Source organism: Panicum hallii, chromosome 7, assembly GCF_002211085.1.
Source record: "Panicum hallii strain FIL2 chromosome 7, PHallii_v3.1, whole genome shotgun sequence".
Taxonomy (NCBI): Eukaryota; Viridiplantae; Streptophyta; class Magnoliopsida; order Poales; family Poaceae; genus Panicum; species Panicum hallii.
In genome coordinates, this window is record NC_038048.1 from 38,514,225 (window position 1) to 38,531,739 (window position 17,515).

The 17,515-nt window shown below is 46.0% G+C and overlaps 3 protein-coding genes across 3 annotated transcripts; all 3 read right to left on the reverse strand.

Moving 5' to 3' along the window:
* Positions 1 to 875: 875 nt before the first annotated feature.
* LOC112901160 (transcription factor RF2a-like) lies at positions 876 to 4,845 on the reverse strand. The gene is made up of 4 exons (XM_025970009.1): positions 4,171 to 4,845; positions 2,806 to 2,938; positions 2,209 to 2,293; positions 876 to 1,477 (listed from the first exon to the last, which is right to left on the reverse strand). Exons 1-4 carry the CDS (start codon positions 4,716 to 4,718, stop codon positions 1,104 to 1,106), a joined length of 1,140 nt encoding a protein of 379 aa, XP_025825794.1. The 5' UTR covers positions 4,719 to 4,845; the 3' UTR covers positions 876 to 1,103.
* Positions 4,846 to 5,350: 505 nt separating this feature from the next.
* LOC112901159 lies at positions 5,351 to 8,995 on the reverse strand. Its single transcript, XM_025970008.1, has 7 exons — positions 8,601 to 8,995; positions 7,665 to 7,764; positions 7,503 to 7,568; positions 7,202 to 7,316; positions 6,331 to 6,413; positions 6,134 to 6,195; positions 5,351 to 5,752 (listed from the first exon to the last, which is right to left on the reverse strand). Exons 1-7 carry the CDS (start codon positions 8,804 to 8,806, stop codon positions 5,644 to 5,646), a joined length of 741 nt encoding a protein of 246 aa, XP_025825793.1. The 5' UTR covers positions 8,807 to 8,995; the 3' UTR covers positions 5,351 to 5,643.
* A 1,445-nt stretch (positions 8,996 to 10,440) lies between these two features.
* On the reverse strand, positions 10,441 to 13,948 carry LOC112901158. Its single transcript, XM_025970007.1, has 7 exons — positions 13,563 to 13,948; positions 12,943 to 13,042; positions 12,775 to 12,840; positions 12,521 to 12,635; positions 11,670 to 11,752; positions 11,470 to 11,531; positions 10,441 to 10,856 (listed from the first exon to the last, which is right to left on the reverse strand). The coding sequence occupies exons 1-7, from the start codon at positions 13,769 to 13,771 to the stop codon at positions 10,748 to 10,750; spliced, it is 744 nt and encodes a 247-aa protein (XP_025825792.1). The 5' UTR covers positions 13,772 to 13,948; the 3' UTR covers positions 10,441 to 10,747.
* Positions 13,949 to 17,515: the final 3,567 nt, after the last annotated feature.

Genomic DNA, 17,515 nt, shown 5'->3' on the forward strand with positions numbered 1-17,515 from the left:
CAGCTGGAAGCTGCTTGCGTGCTGTTCTAGTAGCGTTGACTGCTGTGTGTACCAGCGCCGACCGCAGCGGAACGATCAGGGCCTCGATTCGACGCTGGCGGCGCCAGGCGCGGCGACATGCCGGACCGTGGCGCGGTCGCCGCCCGGGGGTGGGTGCGTGCCGGGGCGCGGCCGGGCTCTGGAGAACCACCTGATGGCGGGCACGTCCGGGACACCAGCCGACAGCCGCCGCCCCGAAGTGCATGGCGGCCGGCACGTCCGCACGTACGGCGAGGACGCGCGGCCGAACGAACAGCCGCGCCGTGCTTGAGCCCACGACGGACGCAAAAGTTGCCGACGAGTCACATCGAAATCAGCCACAGCCAGTGCTCATCGAGGGCTCGAGGCTCGTCGCCTTCGGCGTCACATCGAGATCACCCAGTGCTTATCGAGGCTTATCGCCGTTCCGATCGTGGTGACTAGGATCCCTTCCGACACCTTACCATATACCACGTTGCGCGGACGCTGCCGCCACACGTTTGGGCCAAGTAATCCGGCGGGGTGTGCAGTTCAGGCCACGATTTCAGCCAGACAGCTAGCATCATCAGCAGGCTGAGGTGGTCCCTGATCATAAATGTTCCCAGGCCAAGTTGACAGCAACGGTTTCGTCCGTGCCGTGGTGCTGTAGCTGGAGGGTACACCTGCTGGCTGCTGCTACGGCTCAGCTTGATCTTGTGTATCGGACACGCGGTTTCAGGCCCTCGACGTCAACTGTTGCAAAGATCCATTGGCAATCTGCTAGAAAAACCGCTGGCGATGTGAACTGTTGCAAGGATCCATTGTCATTTTTGTCAATCTGCTCTTGCACCCTTGCGAGAACGGTTCCAGGCACAGGAAGACCAAGGCCAGTTCTGAATGGAACATTCGGCGCGGTAAATGAAATGACTCAGCATGGTTCATCAGCACTACAGCTTACAACCAAATGGGAGCTACAGGCTGCAGAAACCCTAAGTGCCTCAGACAATTTGAAGTTTACCTAGACACCGTGCTAACCGATGCATGAACCGCTCAGTCATACAGAGCAATATTATTCCTAACAACAGACATGAATCCAGGGTAAATCCTCAGGGCTCGCTCTTGACAGCATGGCTGTCAGAGGCGCCTGCATTTTGACCATGTGATGGCATTGCTAGTCCCTTCATCTTCAGGTCTCCGGGGAACGGAAGCGCCTCCTGCAGCAGCTGGTGCTGCAGGGCAGTGCTGAGATGCTGCTGCTGCTGCAAATGCGTCTGCTGCTGTTGCTGGTGCTGCGAGTGGATCTGGAGCTGCTGCAGCTGCTGCGCAGCCAGAAGAGACTGTATATGGCTGCGCTGGAAACTTTGTGGATTGCCACCGAATGAGGACAGACCAAAGTTTCCTATTTTTCCAATGTTGGCATTTACCTGTCCTGTTGCAATCTTCAGCTGCTGAATCTCATCTCTTAGCCTGTCGTTCAGTGCTGCAAGTAGACAAGGTCTGGTAAGAATACTAAGGGGGTGTTTGGTTCCACGGACTAAACTTTAGTGCCTATCACATCGAATGTTTGGTTACTAATTAGGAGTATCAAATATAGGCTAATTATGAAACTAATTGCACAGATGGAGGCTAATTTGCGAGACGAATCTATTAAGCATAATTAGTCGATAATTTGACAGCGTGGTGCTACAGTAAACATGTGCTAATGATGGATTAATTAGGCTTAAAAGATTCGTCTTGCGAATTAGCGTCCATCTATGTAATTAGTTTTATAATTACCTCATGTTTAGTCCTCCTAATTAGCATCCGAAGATTCGATGTGACAAGAACTAAACTTTAGTCCCTGTGACCAAACACCCCCTAAGAATGGAAAAGGAGTATCCTGGAATAAGCTTTTGTGCTACTTCCCTAAACATAGACATAAATGGCCCAAGTTCTAGGGAAAATTTGATCCTAAGTCTTAAATTACATTGAATTACTGTTAATATTTGTAAATGATTGTTTATCATGCTTCACATTTCCTTTATTATATAGCATAATCGAAATGAAAAATTCAGGACAACCCTCCCCATTGAAATTTTCACCTATGCATGCATGATAAAACTAGAATTTGGAACAAAAAAAGAAGTGTGTAGAGTGCCATTTCTTTTCTAAAACTTAATTTGTTCACTTCAAATTTGTAACGCAACAAATATTATGTGAACAAAACTTTACCATCTTGCAGCCGGAGCTGCTGCTCCATTGTCTGCACGCGTATCTTCAAATCACTGTTCTCACTTGTCAAACCAGTGGTATCTCTCTGTATCATACAGATAATCAATTATATACTTGTCGAAATTATAAAAGGGGAGAAGTTCTCTAAAAAGCTTGAACTATATTAGTAGCATCTATAACCTATATGTAGGTTAAGAGTTATCAAACAGAAACCAAATCACAAGCTATCATTATTTCCACAACAAGCTTCATTAGTAAAACATGAATAATTTTTTTTAAAAAAAACATCTAATACCATATTAGTATACTCAAAGCAGTTTGGTTTCTATGATACGCAAAACAGCTTGGATAAGTAAAAAGCCTTATGTAGACAAATTAGTTGTTACAGAATTGAAGAAGCAAAGTCATAGTCTCAAATCTCTTCTATATTTAAACTGTTAATAAATGCTAAAAATAATTACAAAAACCAAGCATGTATTCTCTGTTGACTATCCATGCGACTGAGAAGCAACTGTGACTCATAACCAAATCGTAGGTAGGTATCTAACTCATCACTACATTCAAGAATTCGAGAAAAGGTAAAGACAAGTGAAGAACCTGCAACATGGCCAGCTGAGCTGATAGTGTAGTCGCTTCTGACTGGAGATTATGCACTTTTCTTTCTAGTTCTGCAATGTAGCGCATCTTTCTTTCTTTTGACCTAGCAGCTGACTGCCGGTTTGCCAAGATCCTAAAATGTGTCGCAAAAGCAAATATTAGATTACTAGGAGTGTTAATCAAATTAGCATAACTTCAATGCACATCTAGATTGGATTGTTCTCATGAACAACCATTGAATCAATCATAGAGTAAAGTACCTTCAGAAATCACATGAATTGAATAGACTCAGTTGCGTGTAGCACAAAAGTTTGTTCCAAACTACTGATAAAAGTTAAATTACTAAATTACAGTGATACAAGCTCATTGCCGGATATTTTAGAATACATCCCTGAAGTCTTCCCACAAGAAAGACAGAAAACGAATATCTACTGAACCTACAATGTATAAAGACACCCTCCTGCTGACTAGTGGACCGACTAAAAGGAATAATTTAGTCTTAAAACTGGAAATTTAAGTGCTCGAATCTGTTATCATCAAGACATTTCTACATGTCAAACTACATATCAAATCAAAGAGGTGTGACAAACATGAAGCATAGGACTAATACGGTTCTTCACTGAATAAGATCTGCCGTGTTAGTTTTGTCCAATATAAGTACTGCAATTAAATTAACCAATTAGTCACCCAATGATGAACCAAACAATATAAGTACTCGAATTTAATTAACCTATTAGTCACCCAATGATGAGCCTATAAGTGCTGAAATCAAATTAAGATATTAGTCACCAAATGATGAACCGAATAATATAAGTACTGCAATTTAATTAACCTATTAGTCAACAAATGATGAACCAAATCGCCTTTCACCTGTGATTTAGCAAAGGAGAGAGCTACTATGATTCTTTAATAATCAAGATCAGATATGTTAGTTTTGTTTCATTTGCAGTACCACTGCTTGACAGACCTATCTATGAACCAATAATGAGCCAGATCGCATAATATCGGTGATATCGACAGTCCATAATGCTATTAGATTTTGTTGGATTACAATTAGGTCAAAAGTTCAAGTGGGTCACATTTCAATGCATGATTCCAGATTCCACAACTTTCCTCCCGTTCACATTACGAATCCTGTGACTCTTTTCAATGAGGCTGCGCTTTTTAAAATTAGAAATAACAGTCTCTTCAGGTGATCAGTCCTTGTCAAACGCCGCATCATTTAATTTCATATTCGCCTGATTGTTATTACTAACCGGACATACTACAAAAGGTGACATCGTGACAGACAACACATAAACCGCAGTCTCAAGCAGAACAAGGGGGGCAGCTCTCCTTCATAGGGGTTTGTTGCTAGGTTCTCACCTCTTTGCGCGTTTGGGGTCAACGAGCGCGAGCTCGGCGAGCTTGGCGTCGGAGATTGCCTTCTTGGCGTCAGCGCCCGCCCTCCCGGGCGTCCCCGCGGTGGCGGACCCCAGCAGGGAGGTGGAGCCGTCCATCGACATGCTGTGCTGGTGCCGCGGCCGGGGCGGCGGGGTCGCCGCCGGATGCGGATGCGCCGAGGGCTCCGGCGGCCCGGGGAGCGTGCCTCCGTTCTGGAGGAACATCTCGAACATCCGGCTGCCGCCCGCGCCGGCGCCACCGTCCTCGTCCTCGTAGTCGTCGTCCTCATCCTCGTCACCGGCCCCGCAGGCCTCCCCGACGACGCCGAGGTCGGCGTCGAAGGTGAGGTCGTCGGGGAGCGCGGCGCCCCCGAGGAGGATCTCCGACTGCGCGCGGCGGTGCCCCGCCCCGCGCCGCGGCGGCGAGTCCGGAAGCATCGCGGCCACGTCCCCCGGCGCCGCCGCGGAGGCGGAGGAGGAGGTGGAGGCCGAGCAGGAGGCCGCGGGGTCCACGGGCGGGGCCGGGTCCATGGAGATCTGGGGAATGCGGGTGGAGAGCGGCGGCGTGGGCAGGGGGGCGGCGGAAGAGGGGGGCAGACAGACAAGGGGAACAGGAGCCAGGAGGGGTGGTGGAGCTATGGGGAAGGGCAGGAGGAAGACATGCTCGCGTTGAGCTTTGACCGAGGCATTGACTCCGCGGAGAAAAGAAAAGGAAGGGGCGCCGCGGGGGACGTCGTGGGGCGCGAGTGGCGTGGCCGTCGCCGCTGCTCCATTGGGCCTTTGGATCTGCCGATCTGGCCGAGATGCGCGGCGAGTTGGGGCCAGCTCCGGAGGGCTCGACCGGCTGCTGGGCTGGTCCGAAACACAAAGACTACTGGGCCTGGAGACCTCCGAAGATTCCGAGCTGTGGTCTCTCCTTGCTACTACGAGTACTTTGCTCAGCTGTTCAGAATTTCCTTCTTTGGATCGACCTGCACAGAACTACTGTAAACTCCAGAAATTTCGAACAAACGTAAGGTTGGGCCAACCTGTACCAGTATAGCAGTACCCTGGGAACCCACTGTTACAGGCTGCTTTTTTTTTCTCACCTTCAAAAAATAGCCTGTATCAGTATGCTCCCAGACGCAAACTGCATAACATTTCAAGCTAGAAGGCTACTCCGATTCCACGACACTACGAAAACAGCTATAGATTACAAAACATGCCAGAGTCGGAACCTGATACTGCTGTACAAGCAGCCCTTGGTAACTCGGTACACGTTCCAACCGCCTGACTTGGGGACGGCTGGTAGATCAGCATCCAGACTGAACATGTAGGAGGAAGCAGGAGGTGCGAGGATGGAGCTACACAACGAACGAACGAACGAACAAGCACCAGGGCTGCCATTTTTTTTTTATCTCAGCTGCCTATCTAAAGAACTCCTGAGACTACAGAGGATACATTTGTTTCGCTATTTCTACTGCAGAGGTACAGTCGACCTGGGGAGCAATGAGTTGACGAGCTCCTCGTTTATCTTCACGGGTAGCGGCGGCATCTGCTTCATGATCTCTGGAGCATCGTTTATCCTGCAAACATTTTGCATGGGAGTCAGAACTTACACAGCATGACTGTTGAAATTGGACAGAATAAAATACTTTCTTAAGCTCCAGGGATGGATTTGGTTAGTGGGTGCGCATTGGTGTCATTGGACCTTTAAAGGAACTATCCTGCCAAATTGCAATGGCTGCATATGATGAACTGACATGGTTGAAGAAAGGGCAGAGGCTACATAGTACAATATGTTTCTTATATGTTCTGAAAAATGCAATTTTGATCTGAAGATACTGCTTAAATGATGCAAATAAGGGTACTAAATTAGCATGTACTAACAAAACTGACTGAGCATATGAGATGAACATATCATTTCAAATGTATTGGAATAAATACAACAGTAATTCAAGACATACTCTTTCAAGATCCTGAGTATATTATCCCGAGTTTGGCACAACAGTGAGATGTTATCCTGTATCTGCAAAAAAGAAAATAACCTCAAGTAAATAAAATAACATAAGAAAAACAGAGGCCTTGCTTGGAAGAGCAAACAATCAACAGACAAATACAGGTAAATCATTGCTCAGAAAACCACATTGAAAAAAAAGGATACCTGCATATTGCTAAGATTTGTCGAGATTTGACTCAAAACCTGCGCGTTAGACTCAAGAATTTCTCCTGTTGGGCCTCCAATAGCTGCAGAAAGACAATAAAAGGTGAATAATCTAATAAGTCAGTATCTAGTCGCCCGTGATTCAAGCGCCTCAAGAACTTCCATCAACTTTAAAAATGCATAGAGAAGAAATATTGTAAAGCAATCACTGTCTACATATATTAGTAGATTCCCAAAATGTATTGCTATATCCAGAATAATGTAAAAAACACAGAGATGCGATGCAACTATAAATAGGGAATATCATCTATTATGCACTGTTCAGATGCCAAAAAGTTACATTCTGGGAGTCCTGGACCAGTCTATGTTCCTAGTACCTATTATCAAGAAATAATGTAGGGAAGGATTATGGTATAAGAGAATCCTTTGAGTTAATTGATTTGTATCTGATTTAAGAAAAACACACATGAAAAAGATAACAAGAGCAAATGATGACAGAAAATGCAGTGAACTGTGAAACCCTACCATAAGTTAGGCATGAAAAGGAACTGCATATGCCAATACATTTCCACTTTTTTAGCAGTAGCATTGCCCAGAATCAGCAGAATATACGTGCCAGATCAACTATATTTTTATACATAGTCAACCAGTCTCTGGTTTCCATGCCTCAGTGATATTGCAGAAACAATTACATGATGGATGCCATTGCTAATTAGCTTTAAACGACAACTGACCATCTAATGGTAACAGCCAGGACATCACTTTTGGGTTACAGAATATCCCAAATAAAACACATTAAATCATGCAAGCATCAGTCCTTAAGCAGTTGAACTCCCACACTAATAATGGAGTGAATATCAATCTGACTTACCTTTGGATGAGATTTCTTCATCATCCATGGGAAGAACTGGAAGAGGGTATGGAGGAACGTTAGGTCTACCAGCCATGTGTACAGGTGGTTTGGATGAAGAGTCTGAAACCTTCTCCTGCACCAACAAGTAGCTGTCAGTGCAAATCTCTTATCAAGTATTGTGCAATATGAGCACACTAACATATTGCCAGACTGCCCAACCAGATATCTGTTATTTGTGAACTTAGAGCAACAACTGCTATCCCAGCCTGCATTGTAACATTTATGGGAACATAGTATGATAGAAAATATCGCAAAATACCTTTTTGTCCTTGCTTTTCTTAGATGAGCTGTGGTCCTCTTTCTTTCTTTTGCCACACTCCTTTTTCTGCAGGTTCAACAAAACCTCAAATCATTTCTACCAAAATAAAGACTGTAGAGGCCAGGCATCATGAACTGAAAACGCTAGGTATATGTTACTTACATTCATCCATCTGCAGCGCAGGGCTACATCTCGAACTGTTTTCTCTGGCAATTTCATGGCTATCTTTGCATAACGAATGACAGGCGCATCAGATGCATACCTGACAGCATATGCCGAAGAACATCAATGGAAACATAAGGTTAAAAAAACATGCCTCGCAGTTAACAGACCTTCACGATGTTGTCAAAACAATCTACGAGCATCTCCAACAGATTACTCATACCTCACACCCAAAACACACCCTCTCTCCATCACCAATAATTACTTTTGTGTTTTTGGTAATGGTTGCTGTAGCAGACTACCAAAATCCAACAACCAAGGATAGGGTAGAGGGATGAATCCCCTTCATTTAGGTGAGAGGGGGTGTGTTTTGGTGATTACCAGAAACTTTTAGGTACTGAGGATTGGATTGGTAATCTGCTGGAACACCTCCAATCACCAAAACATCAATTTTTTGGTACTGGGGAGAGGGATAAGTAATCTGTTGGACAAAATGCAAACATAATGCTACAATTTGAGTTGTGCCTTGGTAAGATATGTGTGAGACAACTACCAAAGGTTCACGTGCTCCACAGCACGACAGAATAAAACAAGTGTTAAGAGTGAACAAAGGGCAAAACATTATCCACTTGCCTCAACTAAGTCAAAGTGTACTAACTACATTGCAAGGAGAACTGGAGAAGCATTCGCGTGAGAAAATCACTAGGAATAAGTTTGCTCCAATCAAATTCAAAAGGAGGCCGTCGAGTGTTGCAATCTATGACTATGCAAATACAGTCACTGAATTTTGCTAAGTTCCTAATACAAACCCTGCCTAATTACACAAGATTATTAGCCAATTCTATCCGAGAGTCAGAATTCAGAACCGAAAGCAGCCATCTAACCCGACCCGCGGCGCTCCCAAACCCGCAAAACCCAGCAATTCGGCGGACTCACTTGGCGAGCAGCTCGTCGAGGGTGGCCTGCTCCTCCGGCGACCACTCCCGCGCCAGGCCCGGGTCGTGCCGGAGCGCCGCCGCCGTGCCGCCGTTGCTAGGGTTCGCACCCCCTCCCCCTCCCCCTCCTCCTCCACCGCCGCCGATGGAGTGGGGCCCGTTCTGCGCGGCGATGCTGGCCGGCGGCGGGTGGCCGTTGGCGCCCATGCCCCCAGAATTGGAGCGTGAATGTTCCGCTGCTGACTTGGAGAAGTTGCTGCTCAGGCCCGAGCTGGTGGTTGTGGGGGAGGGGAGACCGGGAGAGAGACGCTCTCTTGTTGGCTGCAGCTTGCCCCGCACACGTGGAAGCCATCAATTAGCTTCCTGCTATGGGCTGGGCCCGCTTTTTACCGGTCAACAGCCCAGGGCCGAGAGAACGGAGCCGTCGTTCCGTTCGTTGGCCCAGGCTGCGCGCTTTTCTTTTTTTTTAGCGCCACACAGCAGTAACAGAAATTAACGGAGGAGAAAAGAAAGCTGCATATCCTGAGAAGCGACGACAATTACAACAGATGCAGATCATCAGTCTAGCATCTTTCTCGACGATACAACAACAATGGCTTCTCAACCAAATACTTTCATGCCTAACCAGACAACTACATGGTTGTGACAGTACCATTACTTCCTGTTGCTGCCGCTACCACATCCTTATTAGTTGTCAGGTTTCTCTAAGATCAATGATGATACAGAAAGGATAGAAGTTAGAAACCGTTAAGTCGTACCTAATATCATATACACTGTGAATTTTTATCAATACTTTATGTCTAACTTACTACACATGGCATTCTCTACAAATCCAAAAAGAATTCTGAAAAAATTGATTTTACCCAAGTGAAAAAATTCTCTGGAAGACATCATACCAAAAAAAAAATTTATGCTGAGCAAGAGGCAAATGCCTTTCATAGTTTCTATGCTCGAGTCAAGGGATTCAATATTTACACGTAATATGAAAGGTACTACCACAATAAAGAATATACCTTCTTGTTGTTGAGGATTTCTTTCTTTGGATCGTCCTGCACAGAACCATTGCAAGGCGTAATATTTAGGACGTTACAATGTAGTGTTTAAGGAAATACGGCAGTAGTTTTTTCATATCATCGCACGCGCACGCCTACTCCCACACTCCCCGTGCGGACACCTGTAGGCTGCAGATAGCTAGGGCCTTGTTTAGATTGCAGGTTTGTATAACAGTTGGAACTTTTTACTACTGTAGCACTTTCGTTTGTATTTGACAAATTTTATCTAATTATGGACTAACTAGGTTTAAAAGATTCGTCTCGTGATGTACAATTAAACTGTGCAATTAGTTATTTTTTTTACATACATTTACTGCTCTATGCATGTGTCCCAAAATTGATGTGATGGAGAGAGAGTGTAAAAATTTGGAATTTGGAAGCGATCTAAACGGGGCCTAGCTAAGATGTATCCAAAATCAACAACCGACTTCATCCATGACAGGTACATCATTCTAACCATTGTGGTGCATCCACGTATAAAGCTGCAACACAAAAAACTAGGAAATAAACCCACTGTGGGAAAACCCAGCACCGAACAGCGCTCGAATATAGATGGCGTGCGCTCCACCGAGCGGACCAAACCACGAAGCCATGGCTCGTTCGTTCGCATATACGGTAGTACCTTCGGAACCTACTGGTACAGTACAGGTTTTTTTTTTTCTCACCTTCAAAAAACAATCTGTATCAGTGGAACGCACTGGTACAACGAACTGGTAGAGGTTGTTTTTTTTTTCTTACCTTCAAAAAACAACCTGTAACCGTGTGTTTCCAGACGCAAACTGCAGAGCATTCCAAGCTAAAGGCTACTCCGATTCCATGACATTACGGAAACAGCTATAGATTACAAAACATGCCAGAGTCGGAACCTGATACTGCTGTATAAGCAGCCCTTGGTAACTCGGTACACGTTCCAACCGCCTGATTTGGGGACGGCTGGTAGATCAGCATCCAGACTGAACATGCTGAAGGAAGTAGGAGGTGAGAGGATGGAGCTACAGAACGAACGAACAAGCACCAGGGCTGCCATTTTTTTTTATTTCAGCTGCCTATCTAAAGAACTCCTGGGACTACAGAGGATACATTTGTTTTGCTATTGCTACTGCATAGGTACAGCCGGCCTGGGGAGCAATGAGTTGACAAGCTCCTCGTTTATCTTCACGGGTAGCGGCGGCATCTGCTTCATGATCTCTGGAGCATCATTTATCCTGCAAATATTTTGCATGGGAATCAGAATACAAAGCATGGCAGTTGAAATTGGACAGAATAAAATACTTTTTTAGTTTAGAGCACAGAAGCTCGAGGGATGGATTTGGTTAGTGGGTGTGCATTGGTATCATTGGACCTTTCAAGGGTTCATAAACGCATAAGATTCTAGAATTCCTGTCACAGCTAAATAAAAGCCAAAAAGAACTTATTCATGGTTGTAAGTTGAGCGGTGGTAAAGGACTAGCAGATCGATTCTACATAGAACATCCGTGAGTTGTCAAGAGTCAAAGACCAAATTATGGACTGCCAGAATAGAAATCTTAAAGGTGAACTCCTCAATTCAACAGACTCTTAACATTGCAAAAAGAACTATCATGCCAAATTGCAATGGCCGCATTATGATGCATTGCCATGGTAGAAGAAATGGCAGAGGCTGCATAGACAATATGTCTTATATGTTCTGAAAAAATGTAAATTTGACCTGAAGATACTGCTTAAAGATGCAAATGAGGATACAAAATTAGCATGTATTAACAAAACTGACTGAGCATACGAGACGAATAGATCATTTCATATGTATTGGAATAAACACAACAATAATTCAAAACATACTCTTTCAAGATCCTGAGTATATTATCCCGAGTTTGGCACAACAGTGAGATGTTATCCTGTATCTGCAAAAAAGAAAAAAAAACTCAAGTAAATAAAATAACATAAGTAAAACAGAGGCCTTGCTCGGAAGAGCAAACAATCAACAGACAAATACAGGTAAATCATTGCTCAGAAAACCACATTGAAAAATAAAAGGATACCTGCATATTGCTAAGATTTGTCGAGATTTGACCCAACACCTGCGCGTTAGTCTCAAGGATTTCTCCTGTTGGGCCTCCAATAGCTGCAGAAAGACAAAAAAAAAGGTGAATAATCTGATAAGTCAGTATTTAGTCTCCCGTGATTCAAGCGCCTCAAGAACTTCCATCAACTTTAAAAATGCATAGAGTAGAAAAACAGCTTAAATATGTCAAGCAATCAGGGTCTACATATATTAAGTAGATTCCCAAAATGTATTGCTATATCCAGAATCATGTCAAAAACACAGAGATGCCATGCAACTATAAATAGTGAATAGCATCTAGTATGCACTCTTCAGATGCCAAAAAGGGAGTACATTCTGGGAGTCCTGGACCAGTCTATGTTCCTAGTACCTATTATCAAGAAATAAAGTAGGGAAGGATTATGGTATAACATATGAAAAAGATAACAATAGCAAATGGCAAATGATGACAGAAAATGCAGTGAACTGTGAAACCCTACCATCAGTTAGGCATGAAAAGGAACTGCATATGCCAGTACATTTTCACTGTTTTAGCAGTAACATTGCCCAGAATCAGCTGAATATACGTGTCAGGTCAACTATACTTTTATACATAGAGTCCACCAGTCTCTGGTTTCAATGCCTCAGTGATATTGCAGAAACAATTACATGATGGATGCCATTGCTAATTTGCTATAAACGACAACTGACCATCTAGTGGTAACAGCCAGGACATCACTTTAGGGTTACAGAAATATCCCAAATAAAACACATTAAATCATGCAAGCATCAGTCCTTAAGCAGTTGAACACCCACACCACTAATGGAGTGAATATCAATCTGACTTACCTTTGGATGAGATTTCGTCATCGTCCATGGGAAGAACTGGAACAGGGTATGGAGGAACGTTAGGCCTACCAGCCATGTGTACAGGTGGTTTGGATGACGAGTCTGAAACCTTCTCCTGCATCAACAAGGAGATGTCAGTGCAAATCGCTTATTAAGTAGTGTTTAATATGAACACACTGACATAACAACTGATTTCCCAGCATGCATTGTAAAATTTATGGGAACATAGTACCGTAGAAAACATCGCAAAATACCTTTTTGTCCTTGCTTTTCTTAGAGGAGTTGTGGTCCTCTTTCTTTCTTTTGCCACTCTCTTTTTTCTGCAGGTTCAACAAACTACCTCAAATCATTTCTAAAACCAAAATAAAGACTGTAGAGGCCAGGCATCATGAAACTCAAAACGGTAGGTATATGTTACTTACATTCATCCATCTGCAACGCAGGGCTACATCCCGAACCGTTTTCTCTGGCAATTTCATGGCTATCTTTGCATAACGAACGACAGGCACATCAGATGCATACCTGACAGCAAATGCCGAACAACATCAATGGAAACATAAGGTTAAAAAGTAACATGCCTCGCAGTTAACAGACCTTCACGATGTCGTCTAAACAATCTACTTACAAGATCAAAATGCAAACATAATGCTACAATCATTTTGAGTTATGCCTTCGTAAGGTCTGTGTGATATAACTACCAAACAACTGTTAAGAGTGAACAAAGGGCAAAACATTATCCACTTGCCTCAACTAAGTCAAAGTGTACTAACTACATTGCAAGGAGAAGTATTTGCGTGAGACAATCACTAGGAATAAGTTTGCTCCAATTAAATTTAAAAGGAGGCCGTCGAGTGTTGCAACCTACGACTATGCAAATACAATCTCACTGAATTTTGCTAAGTTCGTAATACAAACCCTGCCTAATTGCTCAAGATTATCAGCCAATTCTATCCGAGAGTCAGAATTCAGAACCGAAAGCAACCATCTAACCCGACCCGCGGCGCTCCCGAACCCGCAAAACCCAGCAATTCGGCGGACTCACTTGGCGAGCAGCTCGTCGAGGGTGGCCTGCTCCTCCGGCGACCACTCCCGCGCCAGCCCCGGGTCGTGCCGGAGCGCCGCCGCCGTGCCGCTGTTGGTAGGGTTCGCGCCCCCTCCCCCTCCCCCTCCTCCTCCTCCGCCGCCGCCGCCGGAGTGGGACCCGTTCTGCGCGGCGATGCTCGCCGGCGGCGGGTGGCCGTTGGCGCCCATGCCCCCAGAATTGGAGCGGGAATGTTCCGCTGCTGATTTCAAGAAGCTGCTGCTCCGACCTGCGTTGGTGGTTGTCGGGGAGGGGAGACCGGGAGAGACGCTCTCTTGTTCGCGCGACGAGTGGATATGAGGGAATAAAAAGGGTTTTCTGGGTCTTTTGGGACTCTTTTTGATCGAAATGGGGATTTTTTGGCTGCTGTAGCGTGTTTGTTCGTGAGGTACGAGGGAGGCCGTTTTTTCTTTCCCTCTTCCGAATTTTAAGAGGTTTGTATATGCTATTTTTTTGTGATTTTGTGGATTTTAGGAAATGTTGAAGTACGAGCATACCCCCTTCATTCTAAATTAATTATACAAATTGCAGGTTGTTTGAACTTTTTAGATATATAATTTTTATTAAATATCTAAACATAGCATTAAGCCAGATGCGTAACAAAATTTATATATTTAAAAAAGATAAAACAAATATAGGGGGAGTACTTAAATATCAATCTGTACGTCAGAAAATTACAATCTTGTATTGTTGCATATAGCGTACATGCATTCCCTTGTGCTTTAATTCCCTTGGCGACATGACAATGAGGTGGTGATATTGCATCCCCTCGCGTGAACCAAATTTTACAAGGATGAAGGATCTGATGGAAATTGGAAGGGTCAGGAACTAACCTGTACCGCTTCTGCTTGGAGCTATGGACGCGAGGCAGACATCAGATTGCAGGAGATCAGAGCCGCGAAGGAGCGTCGCTGCACATTGCTTGGGCGGCCGCCGGTGGCTGGCTGGATGACGAACTCTCGCGGACAATGCACACAGCACACGGCAGCGTCGGCGATCCATTCGAATACGAACTGATGGGGACGCAAAGTGACACGCTCAGCGGCGGCAGCTGATTGATACGGTAGGAGTCCTTGTCTACTCTCTCCGTATAAAAGAAAATACAACTCTCGCATCCCGATGAGTCCAACATTTTCAAATGTTTGATCAAATTTATAAAAAAATTACTAACATTTATATCTTCAAATAAATTTAGTATAAAAATATATTACATGATTAATCTAATAATATTTATTTTGCAACATGAATATTAATATTATTTTTTTTATAAATTTGGTTAAATTTAAAATTATTCGACACAAAGGGAGTACTGAGGCGCTTTTTTTTACGGACCGCACACGCTGGAATTGAAGCCCAGACTGCAAAAGTTCTCCATTTTTTTAAACATGTATGTAGCGGGATAGGTTGGGCCACAAGGTATGCCGCAGCCCACCTACCATACCCTGTGGATCCTGAGATCAATGTATGCTGCCTTCGAAATTCTGAAACTTCAATTCCTTTTACTGATTGGATGATATAATTTGGAACGGCGGAAATACTTGTCTTGATACTCCCTCCCCCTCCATCGGGACCCGAGGCGGCGGAGAAAGTTGAGACCAGCACGATCAAGTTCAGAAGCGTTCGTCGTTCCTCGCCTCGGGTGGCTGCAACTGCAAGAAAATCCGCGCGGCGCGTAATGGCGTGAGCAGTGACGGACCGAGGGCGGCGGACGAGCCCGCGCGCAATCAGGAGCTGCCGCGCGCGCCCCCGCCGCCGCGCCCCATGCTTGCGTGCTCTCGCGCAGGAGATCGATCAGACGAGAGGAGCGGCGGATCGATGAGCTCAAGGAGTCAAGGAGCCGGCTGATAAGCGGCGGGCCACACGTGGCTCCCATGCTGGCGGCGCCAGCGGATCCCGGGGTTCCCGAGGACGGCGGTGCCTGCCGATGCTACAGGAGAGGCTACGGCGTGTCGCCCGCAGGCCTGCTCGCTCGCGTCAGCACCCACGTACGGAAGGAAATCCAGGCCAGCCCCGCGCCCCTGCCTGGACGCGCCGCTGGATGCTGGAGCTGCGACTGGGCAAGGTCGGCCGAGCGGCTCGAGCGCTGGTGTGCCGTCCACTACGGTCGTATCGGGATGCCATGCCCGGCTTGGCAAGCTAGCCAGGCTCGTAAAAGTCGTCGTGATCTGCTTGCTACTCTACTCACTACTCAGCTGGCTGTTGTCGGCAGAACGAGCCAGCAGAGCCCAGAGGCCGCAGGCACGGAAGCGAAGCAGGCGAGCTCGCACCGGCTTTGGCTCATGCCAGTAACGAGGTCACGAGAGCAGCGCGTGGGAGGAGATGGAGATCCGAGGCCACGCGAGCAGTTTGTACTACCGTTTTTGCTTGGGAGGATGCACCTTATGCTGTCTCCAACGGTGCTCTCTAGACCGTTCTCTACCCTATATATAGAGAAGATTCCGTTCTCTATTGCTCCAGCAGCGTTCTCTAAATGGTCCTCTAAAATAGAGAACGCTACATATTTCCTCTATATATACAGAGATTCTCTCTCATCTTCTCTATTTTTTCTTTACATTTTAAACACTGAATTAAATAAAAATAAAATATGTCCATAGCATTTGAGGTATGATAAATATGTACGTACAAAAATTTGGAACAAAATACGTTTCTAATATAGGGTTTAATGTATAGAGAACGAGATTTAGAGAACGTTGTTGGAGAGAAATGAGATATAGAGAAAAGAATCTTGTAGAGAAGTCTGTAAATGACGGATATAGAGAACGATATAGAGAAGGACAGTTGGATATAGCCTTTACAACCGCTACACCACCTAGTGGTCTAGTGTTAGCTGAATTTCTCTTCTCTGAGCCGATTGTTGGCCGTAGCGTTTGTAGGTTAGCGGTCTAGTGAAATCACTGTGTCCAGCATGGCTCCTCCAACAACCCCCAACAATAGCGGGATTCTCAATTTAAAAGGCTGTTTGCGTCCTCGGCATCCGCACAATCACTATTATAAAACTACTGCTCACTAAGAGCAACTCCAACAGCTTACCTAAATCTAATTAGCTAGATAAATTTAAATTAGTTGCTCTAAAAACTCCGTCCAACAGTCTCTCCATCTTGCTCCCCTTGCTATCCCATTCTCCATCCCCTCCCCTCCGCTAGCCTTTTTTACCGAACGGATCCCCTCGCCATCGTCGTCCTCCCGCGCGCAGGGGCCTGTTCGCGTGCCAAAATCCGGTCCGCCCCCTCCCCTCGCGTCCCGCCCTCGCGCTGGCGCCACCCCCTCCTGTCAGTCCCGCTCACGCCAGCGCTGCCCCGTCGCACAGCTCCATCGCGCCTACAGAGGAGCTCGTGGCTCCTGCCCGCATGCGTCGGCGGAGGAGCTCGTGGCTCCCGCTCGCAGGCGTCGGTGGAGCTCGCGGCTCCAGCGCGCCCGCCCGCGGTGGAGCTCACGGTGGCCTCACGCTTCAAGCATGGCTCATTGGATTTCGAATCCAAGAGACTCAGGAACTTGACGAACCTCTAGCGACGCTCCTGGACGCTGCACGAGTCTCTGACCCATCATTTCCATCATCGTGGCGGTCAGAACTCACCGGCAATGAGATGGACGCCGGCGATAGGACCTCCCTCGAGTCAAAGAACTCTTGCTCCTCCCCGACACCCGAGAAGCGTGCCATGGACACGGTGGTCTTCGGGAGTTCAAGCACTCGCAAGGCAGCGCTTTGGCTGCATCAAGGAAAAGAATTTCGCCGGCGACGACAGCAAGCGAAGGGTACAAGCGGATCTCGCGGTTCTTGGATCTCGGGCGGGAGAGTCGCACGTGCTTCCCCTGATGGTGCACCCACCGCGGCTGGTGTCCTACCTCTCCAGTCCTTGCTTCTTCTCCCTCTCTCCGCTTGGGGGATGGATGATGATGGCGATGGTAAGGCTGGA